At 33.2% G+C, this 21,660-nt stretch overlaps 8 protein-coding genes across 8 annotated transcripts; 3 read left to right on the forward strand and 5 right to left on the reverse strand.

Annotated features, from left to right (window-relative positions):
- Positions 1-782: 782 nt before the first annotated feature.
- ASCRUDRAFT_79401 (uncharacterized protein) lies at positions 783-1,010 on the reverse strand (the record flags this gene model as incomplete). Its single annotated transcript, XM_020194371.1, has 1 exon — positions 783-1,010. The coding sequence occupies one exon, from the start codon at positions 1,008-1,010 to the stop codon at positions 783-785; it is 228 nt and encodes a 75-aa protein (XP_020049041.1).
- A 1,789-nt stretch (positions 1,011-2,799) lies between these two features.
- SKS1 (putative serine/threonine protein kinase SKS1) lies at positions 2,800-5,501 on the forward strand. The gene has a single exon (XM_020192601.1). It carries the CDS (start codon positions 3,041-3,043, stop codon positions 5,459-5,461), a length of 2,421 nt encoding a protein of 806 aa, XP_020049042.1. The 5' UTR covers positions 2,800-3,040; the 3' UTR covers positions 5,462-5,501.
- Positions 5,502-8,276: 2,775 nt separating this feature from the next.
- On the forward strand, positions 8,277-9,080 carry CAF20 (Caf20p; the record flags this gene model as incomplete). The annotated part of the gene is made up of 1 exon (XM_020191337.1): positions 8,277-9,080. The coding sequence occupies one exon, from the start codon at positions 8,277-8,279 to the stop codon at positions 9,078-9,080; it is 804 nt and encodes a 267-aa protein (XP_020049043.1).
- A 954-nt stretch (positions 9,081-10,034) lies between these two features.
- Positions 10,035-12,194, reverse strand: ASCRUDRAFT_68572 (uncharacterized protein; the record flags this gene model as incomplete). The annotated part of the gene is made up of 1 exon (XM_020191544.1): positions 10,035-12,194. One exon carries the CDS (start codon positions 12,192-12,194, stop codon positions 10,035-10,037), a length of 2,160 nt encoding a protein of 719 aa, XP_020049044.1.
- Positions 12,195-13,810: 1,616 nt separating this feature from the next.
- On the reverse strand, positions 13,811-15,034 carry PEP4 (proteinase A; the record flags this gene model as incomplete). Its single annotated transcript, XM_020190277.1, has 1 exon — positions 13,811-15,034. One exon carries the CDS (start codon positions 15,032-15,034, stop codon positions 13,811-13,813), a length of 1,224 nt encoding a protein of 407 aa, XP_020049045.1.
- A 556-nt stretch (positions 15,035-15,590) lies between these two features.
- Positions 15,591-16,079, forward strand: TMA16 (Tma16p; the record flags this gene model as incomplete). Its single annotated transcript, XM_020189775.1, has 1 exon — positions 15,591-16,079. A coding segment is annotated over one exon (489 nt), but the record flags the coding sequence as incomplete, so codon positions are not given.
- Positions 16,080-16,182: 103 nt separating this feature from the next.
- Positions 16,183-20,448, reverse strand: ASCRUDRAFT_24943 (P-loop containing nucleoside triphosphate hydrolase protein; the record flags this gene model as incomplete). Its single annotated transcript, XM_020189876.1, has 3 exons — positions 16,183-17,091; positions 17,191-20,225; positions 20,277-20,448. Coding segments are annotated over 3 exons (4,116 nt in total), but the record flags the coding sequence as incomplete, so codon positions are not given.
- A 363-nt stretch (positions 20,449-20,811) lies between these two features.
- Positions 20,812-21,585, reverse strand: ASCRUDRAFT_79406 (uncharacterized protein; the record flags this gene model as incomplete). Its single annotated transcript, XM_020194372.1, has 1 exon — positions 20,812-21,585. One exon carries the CDS (start codon positions 21,583-21,585, stop codon positions 20,812-20,814), a length of 774 nt encoding a protein of 257 aa, XP_020049048.1.
- Positions 21,586-21,660: the final 75 nt, after the last annotated feature.

Below are 21,660 nucleotides of genomic sequence, written 5' to 3' on the forward strand. Positions count from 1 at the left end.
ATCCTAAGCGTATAAGCATGAGGGAAAAACCGATATTGTTGCTGTGTGTGGGAATATCTTGACTTTGTTGGATAATTAAGTGATGTTTCTGTTTCGTTTCTATTTTATTTCTATTTTATTTCTGTTTAGCGTGTGGTGTTCTTTTGTTTGTTTGTTGGCAAAACGAGCTGAAAATTGAGTTTTTTTAAGTTATTTTGAGTTGGTTACTAGTGATGAGAGCAGTAATAACAATCCAAATCATAACATAAAAATATTAATAAAAAATATTAATATTAATATTTTTTAATATTATTACTGCGAGTATTATTTTATGGTTAATGGAAAAAGACAGTGTAGAATCGAAAACATTTAAAAATAAAGTGATAAATCGAGCAGAGCAGGAAATTATTCCATCCTTCCAAACAATTAATAATCGCAAAGGATAATATTGATATATTTATACTAAAGGAATGAGCAATTAGCACTATTTTTTAAAATTTGGAGGCAAATAATAACTTTTCACTGAATTGTAATGATGATATTGAGATTAATGATCATGGTGATGATGATAATTAGTGAAGACCAATTTAAATTGATGATTTGAATGGGTTTGGCCTTATTTTGCGACTGTTTTGATCAATTGTTTTGATTGTTTGTTGTGAAAAATGGGAGGTGGAGAGCAAGTTGGAGTAGCAAGAGCAGGGATAAATAGAGTTCCCATCACGTTTCACCATGCTGGAAGTGGAACATTGCAATATTTGCACTCAGATGGCAAATGAAAATGGGCACATTAATAATGCCATTTAAAATGCTGCTTTTTGGATACTCTGCTGATATATCGCAATATATGGGAGGATTCTGTAATCGGTGGTGATTCTGGGCATTTGAACAACAGTAACAGGTGCATCCACACTGCTGGTGCCATGTTGGCTCAGCTGTCGTTCTGGATAATTCCTAAAGCACCCGTTGGTGAAATCTGTCAAATCAAGCACAATCAGCCCAAACATCCACTCCCATCCCCAATCAGGCATATATTTCAATGAGCGGAAATAGGCCCCGTTACAGACTGTTTGCGCAAGTGGGATTTGTCTCCGAGGGAACCCGCGGACCCCAGCACAGCCGCGTGGTCCCAAGGCGCAACCACGGTTTGCGTCCCAAATCCCACAGGTCCCGTTCCAATCGCCTGGAAAAACACCCAAGCAAGTCTTGGGGAAGCCTAGGGAAGCCCTGAAGGAGCCCTAAGGAAGCCCTAAGGGAGGGAGTCCCCCAGGCAGCTTGAAAAGGGAACTGAGGGGTGCCCTTGCCTAAGGTCAGGTGAGCTGAGGAGAAGACTCCCTCCCTCGCGCGTGCTGAGTATCGTGAGCAGCACGGCGAAGATACCGAACCAAACCGGCGAAATTAGCAGGATTAGCAGGATTAGCAAAACAAACTAACCAAAACAGTGGGCATCTAACGCCTTGTGGGTCTGTTCCCACTTCAATTGCTGGTATTTGTTGTTGTTTTACAATTGGAGACCTGAGCTGCAAAAGAGGATAATATAGCTCACTTGTTTTACTCTCTCCTTGTGCACCGAGCTTAAAATGCTAATTTTAAAATTAAACCAAAGGTGTCAAATTGCAAACACACTTGCATTTTTGCACTTTGGTATTTTTTTCTCTTTTTCTTTTCTGGGTTGATCTAGCTTCACAGCATGAGTCGATGATGAGTTTCAATCTAAAACTTTTTCTATCTACGAATCTATAATTACATACTACTACTTGTATTATTGCTCGCATATTATCAATCTTCTTACCACTCTTCCTCTTCTTACTAGCCAACCAATTCTTAGATTGGTTGCAACATCTGGCTCTTTCTTCATGCCTGGAATTGTGAGTTATTTTATTTTCTTATAAAACTTTGCCTCTTTCAACCTATTGGTACTAACAACTTCGCTTACATGTCTCCCATGTCTTACTTATCTAGCAGACTCAACACATCCACCATTTCGCACGGTTCAAAATCAACTACTCACTCTTATCCACTGTCAATTACACCATCTCAATTTCATTGCTTGTAATCACCTCCCAATTGCTGGACAAGTTCTCTCTCTCTGATAATCCCTCACAAAAGAAATTCCCAGCTACCACAGCACCTAAAAACAGCCACCATCTTCACTTATATACCATCTTCACCTCTTATCGCCAACCTCCCTCACAAATTCCATTCTCTTATCTGCCACGCACCTCTTCGGGACCCCGCAACTCCCCCAAAGGCCCCAAAAACAACACAGCGCACGTGCACGCTCGCTCTCAGGGAACCCGCAAACGCTTCCCGCACTGTTCCCAGCCCGCTTTTAGGGCACACACGGGGCAATTATGCAGTTATTGCGCACTGCGCCCGCCCACACGCGGTGCTCTGCGTCCCCACGCACCCTCACAACTGGGATAACTTCCGCTGCATTGCTAAACCTTAATACTTTTCCTTTCCGATTTTTGGCAACAGACCGAGTTTTTGTAAAATTCTCATTCACTTTCCAATTTTTGTAAACGTATAAAAGAGAAACACCTAAAAATTCAGAATATTAGCAAACAGATTAGAGTTCAAATCTTATTTTTCTCTAAACTTGAAAACGAAAAAAAAACGAAAATAGAATAAAACTAAATAATAATTTTAAATCACTTTATTTAAATTAATTTAAGTAAATTTAAAATCAAATAAATTAATGTAAATTAAAATAAAATAAAATTAGTTTTAGTTCAATTCTAATTCAATTTCAATTTCAATTTCACATTTAAATAAGTTTGTTTTTTTTGGTTCCTATTTAAATTCATTTAAAACCCCATTGTTTTCATTTTCTTATTTATACATCCTCTTTTTTTGTTGCTCTCTTTTTTTATTTGAATATATTGAATAAAAAAAAATAAAAAAAAATAATCTCTTATTTCTGCCACTTTTCAAAAATTCTTTCACCATCCTCATTTCTTCATCAAAAATTGATCTCAATAACCTCATCTCTTCTCAATATCTCCCATATTGACTTTACCTCCTACACACATTATATACTCTATAATTCACATATAACATGACTTTAAATGGTTGTTATATAGACAACAACTTACAATTCGTTAAAAAAATTGGTGCTGGTGCATATGGAATAGTCTATCTTGTTCAAGATGTCTTCACCAAACAAAACTACGCTTTAAAAGTCGTCTTGAAAAAACCAATATCAAATAAAGAAAGACACAACAACAACAACAACAACAATAACAACAACAATAACAATAATAACATAAGAATAGTGGATAACAAATTCAAACAAAACCAAGACAAACCCTCCATAATAATCGAACAGTCTCTAGAAAACTACATCAAATTCCAAAACAACTCCCACCTATCCAAAAACCAAATCAACTACCTAGACCTCAACATCATTAAGAAATTTGGCTCAAATTGCAACCTTCTAAAAGAAATATCCATCCACTTAAAAGTCAACGACCACTCCAACGTCGTCACCATCCACAAAGTATTTGAAAGCCACAACTTCCTATTCACTCTAATGGATTACTACTCTGAAGGTGATTTGTTTCTCAACATTGTTGACAAAAAAATATACTCAAACAACCCCTCCAAGATCAAAAGTGTCTTTCTACAACTACTAAACGTTATAACCTACTGCCATTCCAAAAATGTCTACCACTGCGACATCAAGCCTGAAAATATTCTTGTTGCTAACAATGGCAACACTCTCCTACTAGCTGATTTTGGATTAGCTATTCAGAACGAATATGTCTCTGATAACCTCTGCTGTGGCTCTTCTTACTACATGGCTCCTGAAAGACTAGTGTCTCATGACAACCAAAAGATAAACTCTCTCATCACCCAAAACAATATCAATCTCAACCTCAACCCCAATGCCTCCAATAACCCAAATAATTTCTTTCCAACTTCTGCTGGTGACATCTGGTCCTTGGGCATAATACTCATCAACCTAACCTGCATTCGCAATCCATGGATGAAAGCATCAATAAAGGACAACACCTTTAGAATTTTCTTGAAAAATAATTATATTCTCTACAAAATCCTTCCTATATCCATCGAACTAAATGATATACTAATCCACAACTTTTTTATCATGGACCCATTCAAAAGATCCTCAACTTCCTCCCAAGTAGTTCTTAACAATATCAAAGACAGAATAATAAATTGCAGATCATTCACCAAAAATGGCCCACTCTCCATCTGCGATATTTACTATCCTGATGACTACAACACCAACACCATCGTCAACAATATCAACACAATCAACGGCATTACCAACAACGTTACTGTTTCAACCAACGCCAACAATAACAACAATATCAATACTTTTTTCAATTTGAATGACAACTCCTACTCAAACGTCGCTTCAAATCTTAACGACGATCCTAAAGAAAATGAAATTGTCTATTGCAATAATAACAATATCATCAACCCCAATGATAAAAATACTTACAATTATGTCAAGAGCTTTTTCCATTCCAAATATAATACCAATAATACTCCAGTAAACAATGCTAACAACACTAACAACAATATCAACATAGCATCAATAAATAACAACTACAACAATAACAATAACAATATTGTTACACCCGTTGGGTCGCCAAATAAAAAATGCCCCTTTACTAATATTATATCTACTTCTCAGCCTACTACTAATCTCATGAATGTCAACTACTATATCAATAAAAATCACCACAATAATCACCATTCTAACCACTTGAGCTCTCATGGCAAGAGCTCGCCTAGGAATTCCTCATTAAATTTAAATACATCAAATATCTTGAACATTTTGAACAATTCCAACATTATTAACTCCAACGTTATTAATTCCAATGTTCCAGAAAACAACAATCACAAAAATATTAATAATGACTCATTTGCTTCCTCGATATCGTCTAATAATACCTCGCCTAGTTCTTCAATAGCCTCTTCAGTTAACTGTTCAACTACATCGTCAATATCGACTGAACTTGAAGAAAACAATATCAACAACAATAAAAAAGTGAATAATAGTAACTTGAAGAATATTAATAATGATTTGAATAATATTAAAAATCAAGCCGGCAAGCCCTTAATAGGCACACCGATAAATGGAGGATTCAATGAAGACAACAATGTGAATTACTTGGAAAAGAAATATTCACCACAGGACTACTTTAGAAGTGGAAATGATAAATTGTATGACTATTTATCTGTGAAGGTTAAAAATCAACAAGAAGCTGGACAGAAATACGAGAATAATAAATGTCCATTTTCATTCATTTCAAGTTCTAACAGCAATGCTAACAGCTACAATATTAACACTAATAGCAATAATTATAAGAATTATAAGAATTATAAGAATTACAATGGTAATTTTATTAATAATTTGAATAATTATAATAACTACAATAACAATAATTATAATAAAGTAACTAATAATTCTAATAACAATGCCTTTAGTTTCATTGGATGTTTATAGGAAAAGAGTTACATTTTTTTTGTCATATAAATTAAATTTATTTACGGTTTTTTTACTTTTTTACTTTTACTTTTGTCCTTTTTGTTGGTTTGATTTATTTTACTATATTATAATATAAAAATTTCAGTTGCATTTTTCTCGTTTTTCTTTTCAAATTTTTTGTTTTAGATTTTAATTTTATTTGCAAAGTATACAATTTTTTAATACTCATTTTATTTACAGTTTACTCTTTACCAATTACTATTTACATTTTTTTTATCAAAAGATTATACTTTTACTTTTCATTTTTTTATTATTTTTTTCTCTTTATGGAGCGATTTTGCTGACAAAACGTTATATAATAATGTATATATAAAGCTCTACCAGTTAGAGATTAATAAAGCAGCAAGCAAAATGCCAGTAGCAAAACGCCAGTAGCAAAATGCGAAACTAGATAAATAACGAGCAGCAGAACAAGAATGGAAAAGCAGCGTGAATGGTTGCTTGACTGGCCGTCGATAAGTTGATGCCATGATTCAACATCCAGCAAAGTGAGAGCCATAAGATGGAAGAAAGCGTGGAATATACAGAAACAGGATAGAAGAATTACATGATTTGCCTTATCAAGAGAATTCTCCTACCAAGAGAGCTTGAAAGAACTGGGAAGGTTGCGTGAGCTGTAAAAGAATATCAGAAAAATAAGGTGAAGTGAATAATGTTCTAATGAAATCACATTGTGACTATCCCTCTACGCATCCAACGAGCAGTTCTCGAGCAGATATCCCAGTGACATTACACTTTGGTCGCTTTATTCACTTTGTTCGATTATACACTTAGAGGGAGCATTATATCTGCTTCCCGATCTGGGAGCCGCTGCGGCCTGACTGCACGAAACTGCATATGAAAACATCAAAATGCATACCAATGCGCCGGTCCCACGGGGCTGTTTACGCCGCGGGCGCCGCGTTTCGGCTCCTGTTCCGTCTCGCTGGCTGGTTTTTCACTGAGCGCGTGCTGACAAAAGAGGCCCCATGGAGGTGGATATAGTGCGCGCATTTGCGGGCGGTGGGTGCGGGCCAGCTATTGCGAGGTCTGTCCGAGAGTGCGCCATGTCCTCCAGTCGCAGCTCGTGCCACTGTGTCGGTGGTGCGTCGGTGTGTGGTGCCTGGTGTGATCTATGGTCTGTTCTGGGACTGGGTCACTTGCCAGCTTTTGTCGCATCGCTTGGAGGGGCACTGGGCTTGTTCTGCCCACTCGGACTTGGACCGTTTCTAGTCATGCCCGCGGGCTCAGGCGGTCCCGCGCGCCTGTCTGCAAGCGTGCAACGTGTGCACATACTCCCGTTCCAGTGGTTCTGCGACCATCTCACCCTCCGAAAGTCCAGCTTGTGTTATCTTTCCATCAGCTTTTCCAACCTCTTTTATCAGCTAAACAGTTATACACTTACACTGACACAGCTGTTGGATCAAATAGCAGTATATAAATGGCTTCCATGAACTCACCAGCATGAAACAATTGCTACCCAAATATTCCTTACTCTCCAATCGCCGATAGTCAACATTATTAACCTATTTCGTGATTTCAGTTTCGTTCTTCCTGCTCCTCCTAACACAGTTTCTGACTCTTATCTTATTACGATTCTGTTTTTTATTCCTATACACAAAGACAAAAAATACTTATTTTATACTCTACTGCTATTTCTCTCATTTTACCAATAATAATTGAAACAATCCTCAATGTTATTTCGCCTTATTTAAATTTATTTTTTTTCCAACAGGTCAAGATCTAATGATCTAACGATCAAAAAATGATAATGGTCTAAACTAAACTGATAATTGGAAATTATTTCACAGTTCAAAATCGGTTATTCAATTTTCGTCTTATTATCATATCATTTATATTATTTCAAATTCTCTTAATGTATATTACAATAATAGTATAAAATTAAAATTAAAATAAAACCAAAAATATGATTATATTATAATATATTAACACAAATAATAAACTATTAATATTCTGTATCCTTTGCTTTTTATTCACAATTGAACAATAATATTAATTTCAATAATATCAATACCCTCATAATATTATTATAGTAGTATTATAATAATATTGTAATATTATGAAACAAAATATAAAGTTATTTTAGGTTTTCCTTTCCTTATTTTCCCATTTGGTTCTACCTAATTCAAATAAAATAAAAAAACTAAAAAGAATAACTATATGGGGGGCATGTTGGAAGCATTATGACCAATTAAATCATCATATCATTCTTTAACTGGAGATACAGCTTCAACTCTTTCTCTTTATTCTAACAATGCATTCACAAAAGCTCTAAAAAATTTAACTAAATAAACCTTTCAAATCTTTCCAACTTCATCTAAACCATACTAATCATTAATCAACTAATCAATCCTTGAATCAATCAATCAAATTAACTGTAAAGTGACGATGTTGAAATGCTTTGTCTTGATTTACTAATTCTTTAATTTCCAAAATCAAAAAAAAAATCAAAAAAGATAAATTCTGGTCGCTCCTTGAAAAATTCCAAAGGAGGGTAATCTAGTTTTGATTAGGGCTCTGTAAAACAGGGCTCTCAATGTAGGGTAACGTAACTCAGGGCTCTGGTTAGGGCTCTTTAAAAAAATTTCGTAGCTCATTTTTTTTTCTCTTTTCCCCTTCTTTCTCTTTTGAGTTCAAATATATTAATTTGTAGTTATATATTATATATCCCTAGACATTCTGACCAATTTTAATCGTTTTCCGTTTGTATTTTTTTATTTCAAACTTAACTTAAATTTATCTTAAATTTAGCCATTCTTAACTTGTTTGAAAAATGATTAGATATACAATTGACCAACTTTATGAAATCCGTTTAGCTTCAATCGATTTCAAACTTGATTCTAATAACCAAGAAATTTTATCTAATTTTAATGAGTTGATCAACAATCTTAAAAAAAAATTAAAAACCTTTCCCCAAAAGAAAATCAATAAAAAAATCCCCTCCGATGACTCAAACGATTTTATTGACCACCCAATTCCTCCCTCAAATTTAAACTCTTTCCAAAGAAGAAGGTCTTCTCGTCATGATAATAAACCCTTTTTCAAAAAAAATTTGCTCCAAAATAACACTTTTATCATCAATAATCATCCTCATCCTCACCCTCATCCTCACCCTCATCCTCATCCTAATAACAACCCTCACCCTCATAACAATTCAAATGACTCGAATAAAATTGATACACCTAATAGTACCGATCTGTCTGAAAGTGATTCAATTCATAACCAAAATCATCCCTCTCATCCAAACCACAACAACTATCATATCCAAAATCAAACTCAAAATCACAATCATAATCACAATTACAACCATAATCATAACCATAACCACCAAAAAGTCGACTCTCAAGGCTGGGTCACCTTGAAAAATAGAAAAAAATCATTTGGAAATAATCTTACTAATAATGATGAAAGGGATAAATTTAGAAAAGATTTCCAATCTTCAATTAAACAAAAACCAAAACTAAATAATAAAAATTTATCATCAAATAAACCTGCCGATTTAGCAGACGCAATTGCTGAAAAACCTTCTTTAAAATTTAACGCTTTTAGTGCTCTTGGTGATGATGAAGACATTTAATTTTTCACTTCCTAATTTTTTATTTTTTTTTTAGCCATCTCCAATCTTTTTTTTCTTTTGTCAACGTTTTTTTTTTTTTTATCCAATGCTTCTTTCCAAATTGATTACTCTGTTTTTATTTGGTTGGTTAGAAATCTATTTCAAACTTCATTTGGCTTGGTTTTTATTTTCCGTTATTTGCTATAATATGCTTTGAAATAAACAATAAAGAAGACAATATTATTAATATCAACATGATCAATACTTTATCTTTTGACTTGATTTTTTATATTACTAATTCCTCATCCTTAATTAATTTTTCATTTCCAGTCTCACCGTCATTTTTTTCTTTTTTTTTTTTCGTTTTCGTTTTGGTTATTTTTATTCATTTATTATTATTTTTCCCTCATTTCAAATAAGTAATTATTAAGAATAAAATTATTAAAAATTAATGGAAAATTATTAAAAATTAATAACATTCAATTAATAACACTCAATTAAATATCATCTACAAAAGATAACTTATCATATTTGTCTTTACATTTGTTAATTTTTTGATATATTAATATTCTAATTTTCTTCTTTCTATTATTATTATTGTTACATTTGTCATAATTTACATTTTTTGTCATTTCATGTATACTAATCTGAAATCAATATCTTGTTAAACTATATTTCACTGAACTTTTATTGTATTTCATTTTATTCATATTTACTAATTTTCTTGATTATTTTTATTTGTTTTAAAAACAAAAAATATACAATAAAATTAAAAATCAGAAACCAAAAATGAATCTATGAATAATTGAAAGAACAAAGACAATATTATTAAAAAACTACATAAATGAAAGAATAAAATTATAATCAAAAAAAACTACAAAACCAAATTTGAAACACAAAAAATTAAAACATACTGTTCATTTTCTTTTATACAATAAAAATAAATTGGAATACAATGCCCGATAATCGACAATATTAAATCACCAATCTGTTTTGTTCAATTTTATCAATGTTCAATTTACTTAGGAAATCAGAAACATCAGGGATTTTATTATTGTTATTATCATTATTTCTAATAGTTCCATTCAAATTCTTTGAATTCCTATTGTTTTTATATTTCCTATTAAGCATTGATGTTGTAGAAATTATTGATTGTCTTAAATCTTTAACGTTTGGTGAATCCACTTTATTCTGTTTAGACATATTCAAACTGATTGCCTTTGAAGGAGATCGTAATAATCCTGATTTGTTCAATGATAAGGCAAATGAATTTAAACTTAATGTATCATTACCAATGCCTGAGACTGGAGGCTGCAATCTAATTGGTTCTCTATTTAAATTCAAATTATTAATACTATTATTAAAATTATTTAAATTATTAAGATTTCCATATCCATTAAGATTATCACTGGATTTAATTGTTGCATTTCCAGTAAAAGTATTGTTAAATCCATTAGAGTTGATATCTAGTTGGTTTGAAAATGATGCAACCGATCCATTATACTTCGTTCCATTAATAATTTGAGATTTAACATGATGAACCAAATTGTATCTTTGATTTTTATAAAAACTTAATTCAATCATTGGATCGATCCAGTGCGATGGAGTTTCACTGGACAATATTTTCAAATAGCTATCAAAATCTTTTTTATCATAATTTAAATGTTGAAGATTATCAGTTGATATATTTTCTAGTTGTGATAATGTGTCAGCATCTAGTACTTTATCAGTTAATTTGATTGATTGGTACCAATAGTTGTTTTCAACACGATATTTAATTCTAATAAGAATATCCTTTAGGCATGAATTCATTGGTAGTCTATAACTTGAACGATTTGATTTTATGGTACCCTTATTACTGTTAGTAGTGTTTCCATTATTTTTCTTATTGCTATTAATTTTATTGAGTTTCCCAGCTTGTTTTGAGTCATAATCAATTAAATATTTCACTGAAAACAAAAGAAACAAATAAGCAACTGAGTCTTTAATTTCTTCGAAAATTGAGGGATCTGAACTTAGGATATCTGATTGATTTTTATTTGTAATATAATCTAAGGTGAATTGCCAATCAAAAAAAAAAGCAATTCCATTTGAAATTGCATTAATTCCAAATATGCTAATCAAGTGGTTTATAATTTTAATAAAGTTCATGATTAAAGCATTTTGATCCTTAATATTTTTGATTGAGTCAATTTTAAAATTTGTTTCATTTTCAAAATTTGGTAAAATTTTAAAGAATTGGTCAATACTCCAAAAGATATTAATTAAAGGATTATTAACGTTTGAGATTAATTGACGGTAATTTGGAATTAATAAATCATCATCATCGAATAATTCGTTTTCAATATAGACTAATAATAGGTTTGAATATTTTAATTGGATTGATAAATTTTCGTAAATTGTTAGGGAATTACTATAGTAACTTAACAAAGGTAAGGATTCATTGAATAAATCTATTGGTACAAGAGATCTTTGAATTGAGGAAGAGGATTTATTATTCGAGCATTTCTGGAAGACAGAATCAATATTGTTTAATAGAATAATGATGTAATTTTTAATTTTTTGAATATCGTATTGAGCATTTGAGTTTTGATTTGAGTTTGTGAAAGAAGGAGAATCAATGTTTGGATCCAAGATATTTTGAACATCTGAACTGGAATCCTCTTTTGGTGATTTTCGAATTGAATTTGAATTTGAATTTGAAGTTGAATTGGAAACAGGGCTATTATTATTGTTATTATTATTGTTAATTAAATTTTGACTTGATAATAAATGAGAATAGGAAGCGTTTGAGTTGGCAGGGAAATTGGATGCATAACTTATGGCTCTTTTCCTTGATTTAACAGTCAAGTTATTTAGATTAGTAATTGGGAGAGAGAAATTTTCAAAATTAACCAAGTTTTCATTTGATTTTTTAGAGAAATCTAATAGTTTTGAAAATAATTCATCGACCATATCAGAGATTTGATCGTGGTAGTAAACATGGGTAGCTAAGCTAGCTATGCAATTTGTATAATTTTGAATCAACTGAGATACTAAAGAGTTATTTGTTGGATCTTTGTTGTAAAATTTAATAAATTTAAACTGTAGACTTAATAGTTGTTTGAGGACATCTATTACAGATAAGCCAATCATATTAACTGAGGAAGAGAGCAAACCGTCGATCGAATGGGTTAAATAGATTTGGTTAATTAGTGAGGAGTCATTTTTCAATAATGAGATGAGGACGTCTAGGATTATGAATCTTAATTGAACCGGGACCCAGTAAGTTATTATTTGAATTAAAAATTTGAACCAATCTTTATCTATTTTATTTGAGGAAGATAAATTCAAAGTGACAAATTGGCAAAGAGTCTTGGTGCAAATGACGATACTTAGGTTTGTTGAAGATTGGAAATAGGAGTTTAATGCAGTTATGGCATCCTCTTTTTCTCTATTTTGATCGAAAACTTCAGTTTCAGCTTCAAGTTCTGATTTGTTATTACTATTATTGTTGTTGTCATTATTTGGAGAGTTTGTGAAGGATTTTGTAATAGTTTTGGTTAAAGTTAGAGATGATTTCGTTTTTATTGACAATGATCGGTGGTTAAGATTATTGATAGTAATATTATTATTATTATTATTATTGTTGTTGTTGCTGTTTTTATTATCGTAGTTTTTGATTATAGAATTCAAGAAATTCTTCAAATCGACGGTATTGAAACTGTTTTTTAAGGTGGTTAAGATTACAGGAATGGATTTGTCTATGATTAATTGAGCGTAATTTAAATTGAAAGGCAAGATATTGCTCAAGTAATTTGCCGAGTTGATGCTGATTATTTTCCAATGAATTAAATTTTTCATTTGATCATCTTTCCCAATCTGGTTTTGAATATTATTGCTGTTGTTAGTATCGCTATCTTGATCATATAGATTTAAGAAGGAGTTTGAAAGAGTTAAAAAGTTGTCCAAGAAATTTCGATCGCCGATGAATAGTTCGTTGTTGAGATTTTGACAAAAGGTGTTGAAGACCGATAAAGAATGGTTGGATAGTAGAAGATCATTTAGGTTAAGAATTTCTAGTAGGATGAAGTTTATGTTGTTTGCAAAGACATTCAAGTTGTCATTGCATTTTAGTATCAAGGAGTTCAAGATGTCTAAAGAGACCTGGAGGTTGCCAAATCGTTGGTGGTAGGAATCTTTCAAGACTTTCTTTTGGAGAAAGTTGCCTATCTTCTCTAGTTTGATCCTTCTTGTTGAGCAGTAGTAAAGCAAGTAGCTTAGCTCAGAGGAGTTTGGTTTCTTGTCGACATTACGTCCTGGAGGATAGCACTGAAGAATGAGCTTCTGGTGTTTGGGGACAAATATGCGAGGCATTTTGGCGGGAGGCCAGCGAGCAATCAGGGCCTCTGGAGTTGAGAAAGAGCTGGAGAGGATAGGCAGGAAGGAGCTGGAGGGGCTACACGAAAGAGATCGAAGAAAATGGAAAGAGCTGGAGAGCTGGATGAGATGATTATATCTTGTTCCTTTTATAGCAATGCTGTTTTGAGCCAGCGCAGTGGAAGTGGAAACACGCCCGATCCGTGTTCGGAAGTAGGCCTACGAGAACAAAGCAGGGAATGAGAGAGAGAGAAAAGGTCATTAAACAGACAAACACACAAAAGATCGTGCCCAGTTATATAGATATATAGGGAGACGTGGGGAGAAGTGAAAGAGGAATTTAGATTTATTTTAGAGAGTGTTTCATGGCATCGGCATAAGGTGGGCTGGATTTAAACAGCAGAGGCCAAACCAATGGTGTTTTTTTCCAAGTCGTAAACAGAATAGTACTTTCTCAAGAAAGCATCACCCACAATTGCCATTGGGCCAATAGGGGCAGGGAAGTCCATTGGGGTGAAAGCAGAGATACAGGAGCCAGAAACCTCCAAAGTATAGTCGTATGGACCTATTGTGAAGTTGTAACCAGCCAATGTGAAGGTCAAATCAGGCAAAGAGCTTCTTGAGTTGCAATCAACAGAGTATTGACCAGTCCAACCCTTGGTGGCACCGATTTCAGCATTGAGAATTTCAGCTAAGCCGGAAGGTAGGGCAATTAAAGAAGTACCAGTGTCGATAGCAGCACCATGACCAGCTAAAGTAGCATACTCATCGCCCAAGCCAATACCATCAAGAGATACTTCCCAGTAAGCCTTTCTACGAACAGGCAAATAAGTCAATTTACCCTTGAATTTGGATTCATCAATACCACCAAAGGTGCAAACACCACCGTCTTCGGAATTTTTGTTGGTATCGCCGAGGTAGAAGGAGAATTTGGCCTCATCCAATAAACCTTGATTAATTGCATTGTAGACTGGAGGAACAATTTTGTTGACAGAAATGGTGTCATAAGCTAAACCTAAAATACCATCGAATTTACCAAAGGCAAAAGCCAAACCAGGCTCAGAGGTAGCTTCAGCAAAATCTTGGTGAGGGATAGTCAAATCACCTAAAGTTAAAACATCTTGAGAGACGTAACCCTCAAGAGAACCAGAACCATATCTTATAGCAAATGAAGTACCATTTTTCTTGTAAGTAACAGAAGAGTCATGGTCGTATTTGGTGTGCAAGAAACAAGCCAAGGATGAGCAATCCTTCGATGGAACCCATAAATTAGAAGAACCGGTATCCAAGATGACTTTGAAGGATTGAGGAGGATTACCAATGGAGATTTCAGTGAAATACTGAGCATTAAGATAGTTGGTCAATGGAGTGTCATGGTTGGCGTTGGAGTCGACTAGTGGCAATAAATTGAATTCGCTAGTAGACTCTGGGTAAGCAAGCTTGTATAAGTTAATGTATTTTTGAGAAATCGAGTTTATATGCTGGTCGAATGAAACGTCCTTCAACTGAGTGTCCAAGGGTTTCTTGTAGATTTTGGCATGGTGCACTTTAGCATCAGACAATTGGCCCAAAGTGACAAGGGAGACAGCAAGATTGAATAAAACAGACAACTTCATTTTAAATAGAGAGCGAAAATAGAATTTGGCTGGATGTAGATTGGATGACCCTTATGAAAACCTCGCGAAAGAAAGTCCAAGAGCAAAAAGCAGAAAAAGCAGAAAAAAAGGAAAAAGAGGAAAAAGACTGAGACAGTAAAAAATCGAGTGCGAAATAAGATCCCTTTAGTAGCAACCCCAGAGAAGATATTCCAAAAGAACGATGAGGAAAGGAAAAGAAACAGAAAGAGATAAGATGAGCTCTTCTTATCCTTTTATACCTTTCGCTTATCTGTGCCTGGGGGGCAAATCCGTGCTATCCTTGCCTTTCTCCGCCTGCACCATCCGCAGTGTCCATACCGGCTGACATAAGCCACTGTTTAATTTAAGAACAACCCCCATTGCGGTTCGAACTGCCGTTCAATCGGATTTATATGATCACGTTTTTTGCACGTGTGATGATTTCCGGGGTGATCTGCTTTTTTTTCACTAAAATAAATTTTTTTTCTTGGCCCAAAACAGAAACATCACCAGAATCACCATTCTCTGCTGTATTATATCCTACTTTTCCATCACAATGCCCATAGCCAAAAACCTCAACAAGGTCTCCAAGTCCATAGAGAAGTCCAAGACTGTCTTGCATCCCAAGGGTCGGAAGTTGAAGCAGCTAAACAGAGCCAATTTGCGAAATGGCAAGCTATTGGCAAAGAAAAGCAGTCGCTTGAACTTGAAACAGAGTTTGATTCATCGATTAGATTACATCAAAAACGAGTTGAACAGTAACAAGCTGTATTCTAAGAAGGACATATTGACTCACGAGGAAGCCAATGCTTTGATCTTGAACTATATAAACAGAAATCTAACAGAATTAAATGATTTGAAGAAAAACAGAAGACCAGGTAGACCAATATCAAACCGTCAAAATTTATTGCAAAACTTATTGGATTCAGAATTGACTGAATTTAACAAAAATGGGTTTCACTTTCCCGATTTATCACTTGCTTCAAATTTAGTATATATAAGAAACTGGAATGGCACTTTAGGCGCAACCACCATTCTAAATTTTACATATTATAACAACAATATCAACAATATTAACAATATTAAAAGCAACAATACCCAGACGGGTATTCAAATAGATACAAATTAATAAAAATTCATCTTTTCCTTCTCATTCGAAGCTCAAGCACCAAACAAGCCAATAATCTATAAATAATGAAAACACATCCTAACCCAATCGCCTCTATACCAACGTTCGCTTTTAAATTATAATACTCTAAAACTTTTTCTCCTGAGTTCAATGTACAAAATTCCACTTCTTCCAAACATTTAAACACGATATCTTTCTCAAATCCTAAATTCATCAATATCAAAACTGCATATCTTAATGGACTCAAATAATTCATTGCATCAAAAAATTTTGGAGCATCTATCGACATAATTCCACTCATGAATATCCCTATACTAATAAAACTCGAAATTATATTAAGTGCAACACCAAAATTAGTAAATAATGTATTAAATATTATTCCGACACTTTCACCGCAATTTATAACAACAATTGAACAATAAACTGTTGCTAAAAACATCTTATAATTATATGGCAACCCAATACCAAATACAACTAATACACTTAATATTATTGATCCCACTATTTCAAATGGAATTTCATTCAAAAAATAACTTATCAAAAAAACCCATGTAGAATATAATCGATCTTTATCTTCTTCATAATATACCTGTCTTTCATATGGATAAACTGAAATATTTCCCAAAAGCCCATTATAATACAATCCCACAATATTCTGAATCAATCCCAACCGATTTGTTATAGAATCAGATGTAGTCTTTAATCTAGCAAAAAAAAGTGTGGTTAATACTGAAAAAACTATGACCTGCGCTAGTCTCACTGTAATTATATCAGGATTTCGAAGTATATTCAAACTTTGTCTTCTTGTTATAATCACTAATCCAGCTCTGAATGAAACTGCTTTTCTTTCTAAACTTTTGTATTTTTTATAAACAGCTTTACTATCCTCTTCAGAAATTTCAATTTTCAATGGATTTTCCTCAATTTCCTCAATTTTTATACCACTACTATTATCATTTATAATCTTCTTACCATTATTTTTATAACGATTATTACGTTCTTTCCAGCTTTCAATCAAAATTTGAACTCTTTTCACATTCTCATTAGCTTCTTCACTAGCTTGTTCATTTTCATTTTCATTTTCATTTTTATTTTCATTTTTAATTTCAATCCGATTATTAAATGAAACTAAATCTAATAAAAAATCTGCATAATTTGTAAAATCTGGACAATAATACCCCAAGTTATTAAAATATTCTTCAATATTATCTCTTTTCCCATTATAAGCAATCCTACCTTTAACTAGTAATAAAATATTGCCCAAAATATTAAACATTTCAACCTTTGGTTGATGCAATGTAATAATAATAGTTTTATTTCCCTTTCTCGCAATATCATCCAATAATTTCAATATACTATTGGCAGTAAATGAATCCAACCCAGAGGTTGGTTCATCTAATAACAAAATCTTGGGATCATTTAATAATTGAATAGCGATTGATAGTCTTCTTTTTTCTCCTCCAGAAATACCCTTGACAAATTCTGACCCAATAAACATATCAACACAATCTTCAAGTCCAACTTGTCGAATCAATTTTTTAACTGTATCAATAATTTCTTGATTACTTTTATTTTTTAATCTTAATCTAGCTTGATAATATAACGTTTCCCAAACTGTTAATTTTGGAACTAAAATCGGATTATCTTGCACAACATATGAGACTAATTTACGAAAATAATTAAACTTAAGTTCATCTTGGTTAATAAATAAATCTCCAGAAACTTTAAAATTTGTGGATGAATTTCTTAAAAGTCTACCAGCTAGTAAATTTAATAGTGTTGTCTTACCACTACCAGATGGTCCCATAATTGAATTAATCTTCCCGGGCTCGAATGAACAAGTGATATCTTCTAATAATTTTTTTTCCTTTTTAATATCACCAGATGAATTATCCTTAAATTTTTCGTTATCTTTTTTGAAAAAATTAATAAATCTATTGAGTAGATTAAGATAAAAATTTATTGTAATAATTGTTAATGAAATATTTTTTAAATGAATATTTAAACTTTCATCTCTAACATCATTAGTAAGACATTGATTCTCTTTTATCACTATTTTATTAGTGTTAGAACTTTCATTTTTTCCATTATCATCGTTGTTTTGATTATCACTATTATTGGATTCATATTTGACTATATTTGAACCTTTATTGTTTTTTGAATTATTAGTTAATAAGACAAAGACATTTTTTCGGGATAATCCAAACACAGCAACAAGTAAAAAACCAAACGTGAATAAAATTATAACACATACTGGTAAAGCCAACCAATTATTTGGATAACCCAAATCTTTTAAAACATATTTTCCAGTGTATTCCTGGCAAATTTCATCATTAATATCACCATTCGGACAATCACCAAGAAACCCAGTAAATTCATTTGAAACAAAAGTGCCAAAGAAATACCAAAATGGAGTAACATATTTGATCCATCTAACATAAACAGGCATTGATTTAGCATTGACATAATAACCTGAACCAAGATTTTGTGCAAAGTAATAAAAGGATATAATTAAACCTGAAATTTCAAAGGAAGGAGAAATAGCAAAAATTCCCATTGCTGTTGTATAACCTGATAAAACAAGTATTATACAAACAAAATAGTAATAGAAAAACTTACCGGCGTCAAGAGCCAATCCCCACATGAAATAGGTAATTAAAACATAAATAGTTGTGACAGGCAATTCTTCAACAATAAATTTTGCAATGGTTCTTGAAATTAAAAAGCCATTAATAGTAACAGCTTTATCAGCCTTTTCTCTGAAAAAGATTTTTCCATCTGATGTCCAAAGCCTTCCAATTTCAAATACTAAAGGCACTAAACAAAGAATCTCGCAGTTTATATAAAGAGCAGAGGTGATTGATCTGATGCCAGCAAGATTCTTTGGAGGTTTATAAAATAGCCAGGACATAACCACGCCGATTAAGAATAATGCAAAGATTAAGGATAAAATTGAGTAAAAATCTCTGATACTTAAAACAATTGTTCTTTTTGTTAAGATTTTGATTTCTTGAAATAATGAGATGTTTTTTTTACTAGATAGATTAATCGTTTTTTCGTCTTTATCAAGATTTGTGGTTAATTGGTCATTTGAGTAGTTTATTAGAGTTTGAGTTTGGTAATTTTTCCAACAATTGGTTAAATGTTTAACATTTTCAAAAGAAGATTTTTCAGATTCTTGAGATGTATTATCCTTGGCGACTAAATCAATAATTAGATCAGCGATATTAATTGAATGTGAATTTTTAATGTTATCAATATCGATTTGAATTTTGCAATAATCTTGAAAATATTGTAAAGATTGATTTAAAGGGCCGAAATAACACAAGTTTCCACCTCTTGCTAATAGACAGATTTTATTGAATAGCTGCAAGATTTCTGGTCTTGGTTGATGAATGGATAAGATAATGGTGAAACCATATTTAATGGATAGATTTTTTAGGGTGTTGATCAAGTTAAAGGAAGTATTTGAGTCTAAACCAGTTGTTGGCTCGTCTAAGAAAATAAGCGAAGGTTTCGATAACAATTGAATTGCTAGTGATATTCTTCTTCTTTCACCGCCAGACAAGTAACTTTTATTTGGATCAAAAAAGGAACAAATTCTTGAGTTTGATATGTTTGATAAGTTTAGTTCATGGATTAGGAAATCGACATATTTGAATTTTTCAGTGTCAGAAGTATTTGAGGGCATTCGTAATTGAGCAGTGTAGTTTAAAGTTTCTTTAACAGTTAATCCAGGCAAAAAGAAATCGTCTTGTAGAAGATAGGCATTTCTGATTTGGGATATATCAGATGTTGAATTGTTTTTGTAGTTGACAATTCCAGGTATATTAAAAGACAATTTTTTGTTTTTTTCATTTTCATTTTCATTTTCATTTTCATTTTCATTTTCATTTTGCTTTTGCTTTTGCTTTTGCTTTTGTTTTTTGTTTTTGTTTTTGTTTCGAATTGTAAATCTTTGGGAAAGAATATTTAATAAAAATGTTTTACCAGCGCCAGAGCCACCTAAAATAGCCATCATCTCACCCTTTGGCAAATCGAAAGAGATATCATTTAAGATGACTTTTTGATTAGGATTTTGAGAGAAATTGTTTGTGTCATTTATAGATTGACTTTCAATGTCTTTACTACTACTATTATTATTATCTTTATTATTATTATTATGATTTTTTTTATCTTTTTTTGAGTGTCTCAGTTTTTTGGTTGGAGTCGTAATTGAAACGTTTAGATTTCTGACAGTTAAATCTATTCTTTCGTCGTTAGGAATTGACAAAAAGCGAGTAGCATCAAAATGAACATTATGGTGATCTTCATGGTCAGTGAGGGTAGGATCCATTTCTGTGATGGAAGAATCGTTTACACAAGACGAGATAAAAAAACGACAAAAAGAAATGTTTAAATATAAGAACAAATACAGGAAAGATTGGACATTGAAGAGCGAAGAGAATGAGCTATTGGTTAATAAAAACCTCCCAACAAAAAGGTTCAAAATAAAAGGCAAAATGAAATACGGAAAGGGATCTAGAAAAGACCCTTAAACTTCACGTCAAAATACCAACCACAATGGAAAACAAACCGCCAATAGCAGCACGAGTGAGAGAGCAGAAACAGCAGCAGCAGCAGGAACTTAAGGCTGTCAGTGCAATGGCTACTCGCCCTTGAAGGGAGAGTACTTGGGAGGAAAGCTGTTGGAGCAGGTGAAGAAGTTGGCGTACTCGCTGGCGTACTCGCTGATGACGATGCTGTTTTGGAACTTACCACACTTGGAGAGTGCCAGCTTCCTTGGGTTGATGATTTTGGGGTTGTCTGACTGCTCAGTGGTACTGTTTTTGTAGCAGCCATAGGTGTAGCAGCTGTTGACCTTGACATGGCATTTGCGTCGTTTGACGAGGCACTTAGTGAAGAAGATGGAGGGATTCCCTGTAGAGAAGATCAGCTTCGTGATGACCAAGTCCATCGCAATGAGGAGGAAGTTTCCCATAATAATAGACGCTGAGAGACTGGAGGAGGCAATGACAGCAAAGTGGATGTTCTCGGTGGTCATGGCGTACATGGTGAAGTAGGCCAACTGCTCTGGGTCCAAGAAGCCCTCTTTGTTGCTAACAAAGTAGATCACAGCAAAGATAAAGTTCAGACCATTGATGGCGAGCGAAAGAAGGTTGGGAAGGAAGAGCACCAAGGGGTAGAAGTCGTCGATTTCAAACTCAAGATTGAGCTCGAAGTTGTAGGAGATGATGACATAGATGAAATTGAAGATGCCTACCACAGATGCTGGAAAAACCTCTCTGGGAATGACTATCGAAAGAATGACCGAGAGAATGATCTGCACAAAGGCGAGGAGGTTTGTCACCACCACAATCGCCAACTTGAAGCCATAGATCAAGGGTTCCGAGGGATTGTAGATGCTGAAGGACTTTCCCATTGGTTTGTAGGAGTAGAGGCGACTGGATCTGAAGAAAGAGGATCTGAAGAGAGAGCACCGGAAAAGGAGCACGAA

The sequence above is a fragment of the Ascoidea rubescens genome (assembly GCF_001661345.1).
Source record: "Ascoidea rubescens DSM 1968 unplaced genomic scaffold ASCRUscaffold_2, whole genome shotgun sequence".
In the NCBI taxonomy this organism is placed as follows: Eukaryota; Fungi; Ascomycota; class Saccharomycetes; order Ascoideales; family Ascoideaceae; genus Ascoidea; species Ascoidea rubescens.

Coding starts and splice junctions, on each gene's coding strand:
- SKS1 (XM_020192601.1), top strand. CDS start 3,041: ATGACTTTAAATGGTTGTTATATAGACAACAACTTACAATTCGTTAAA.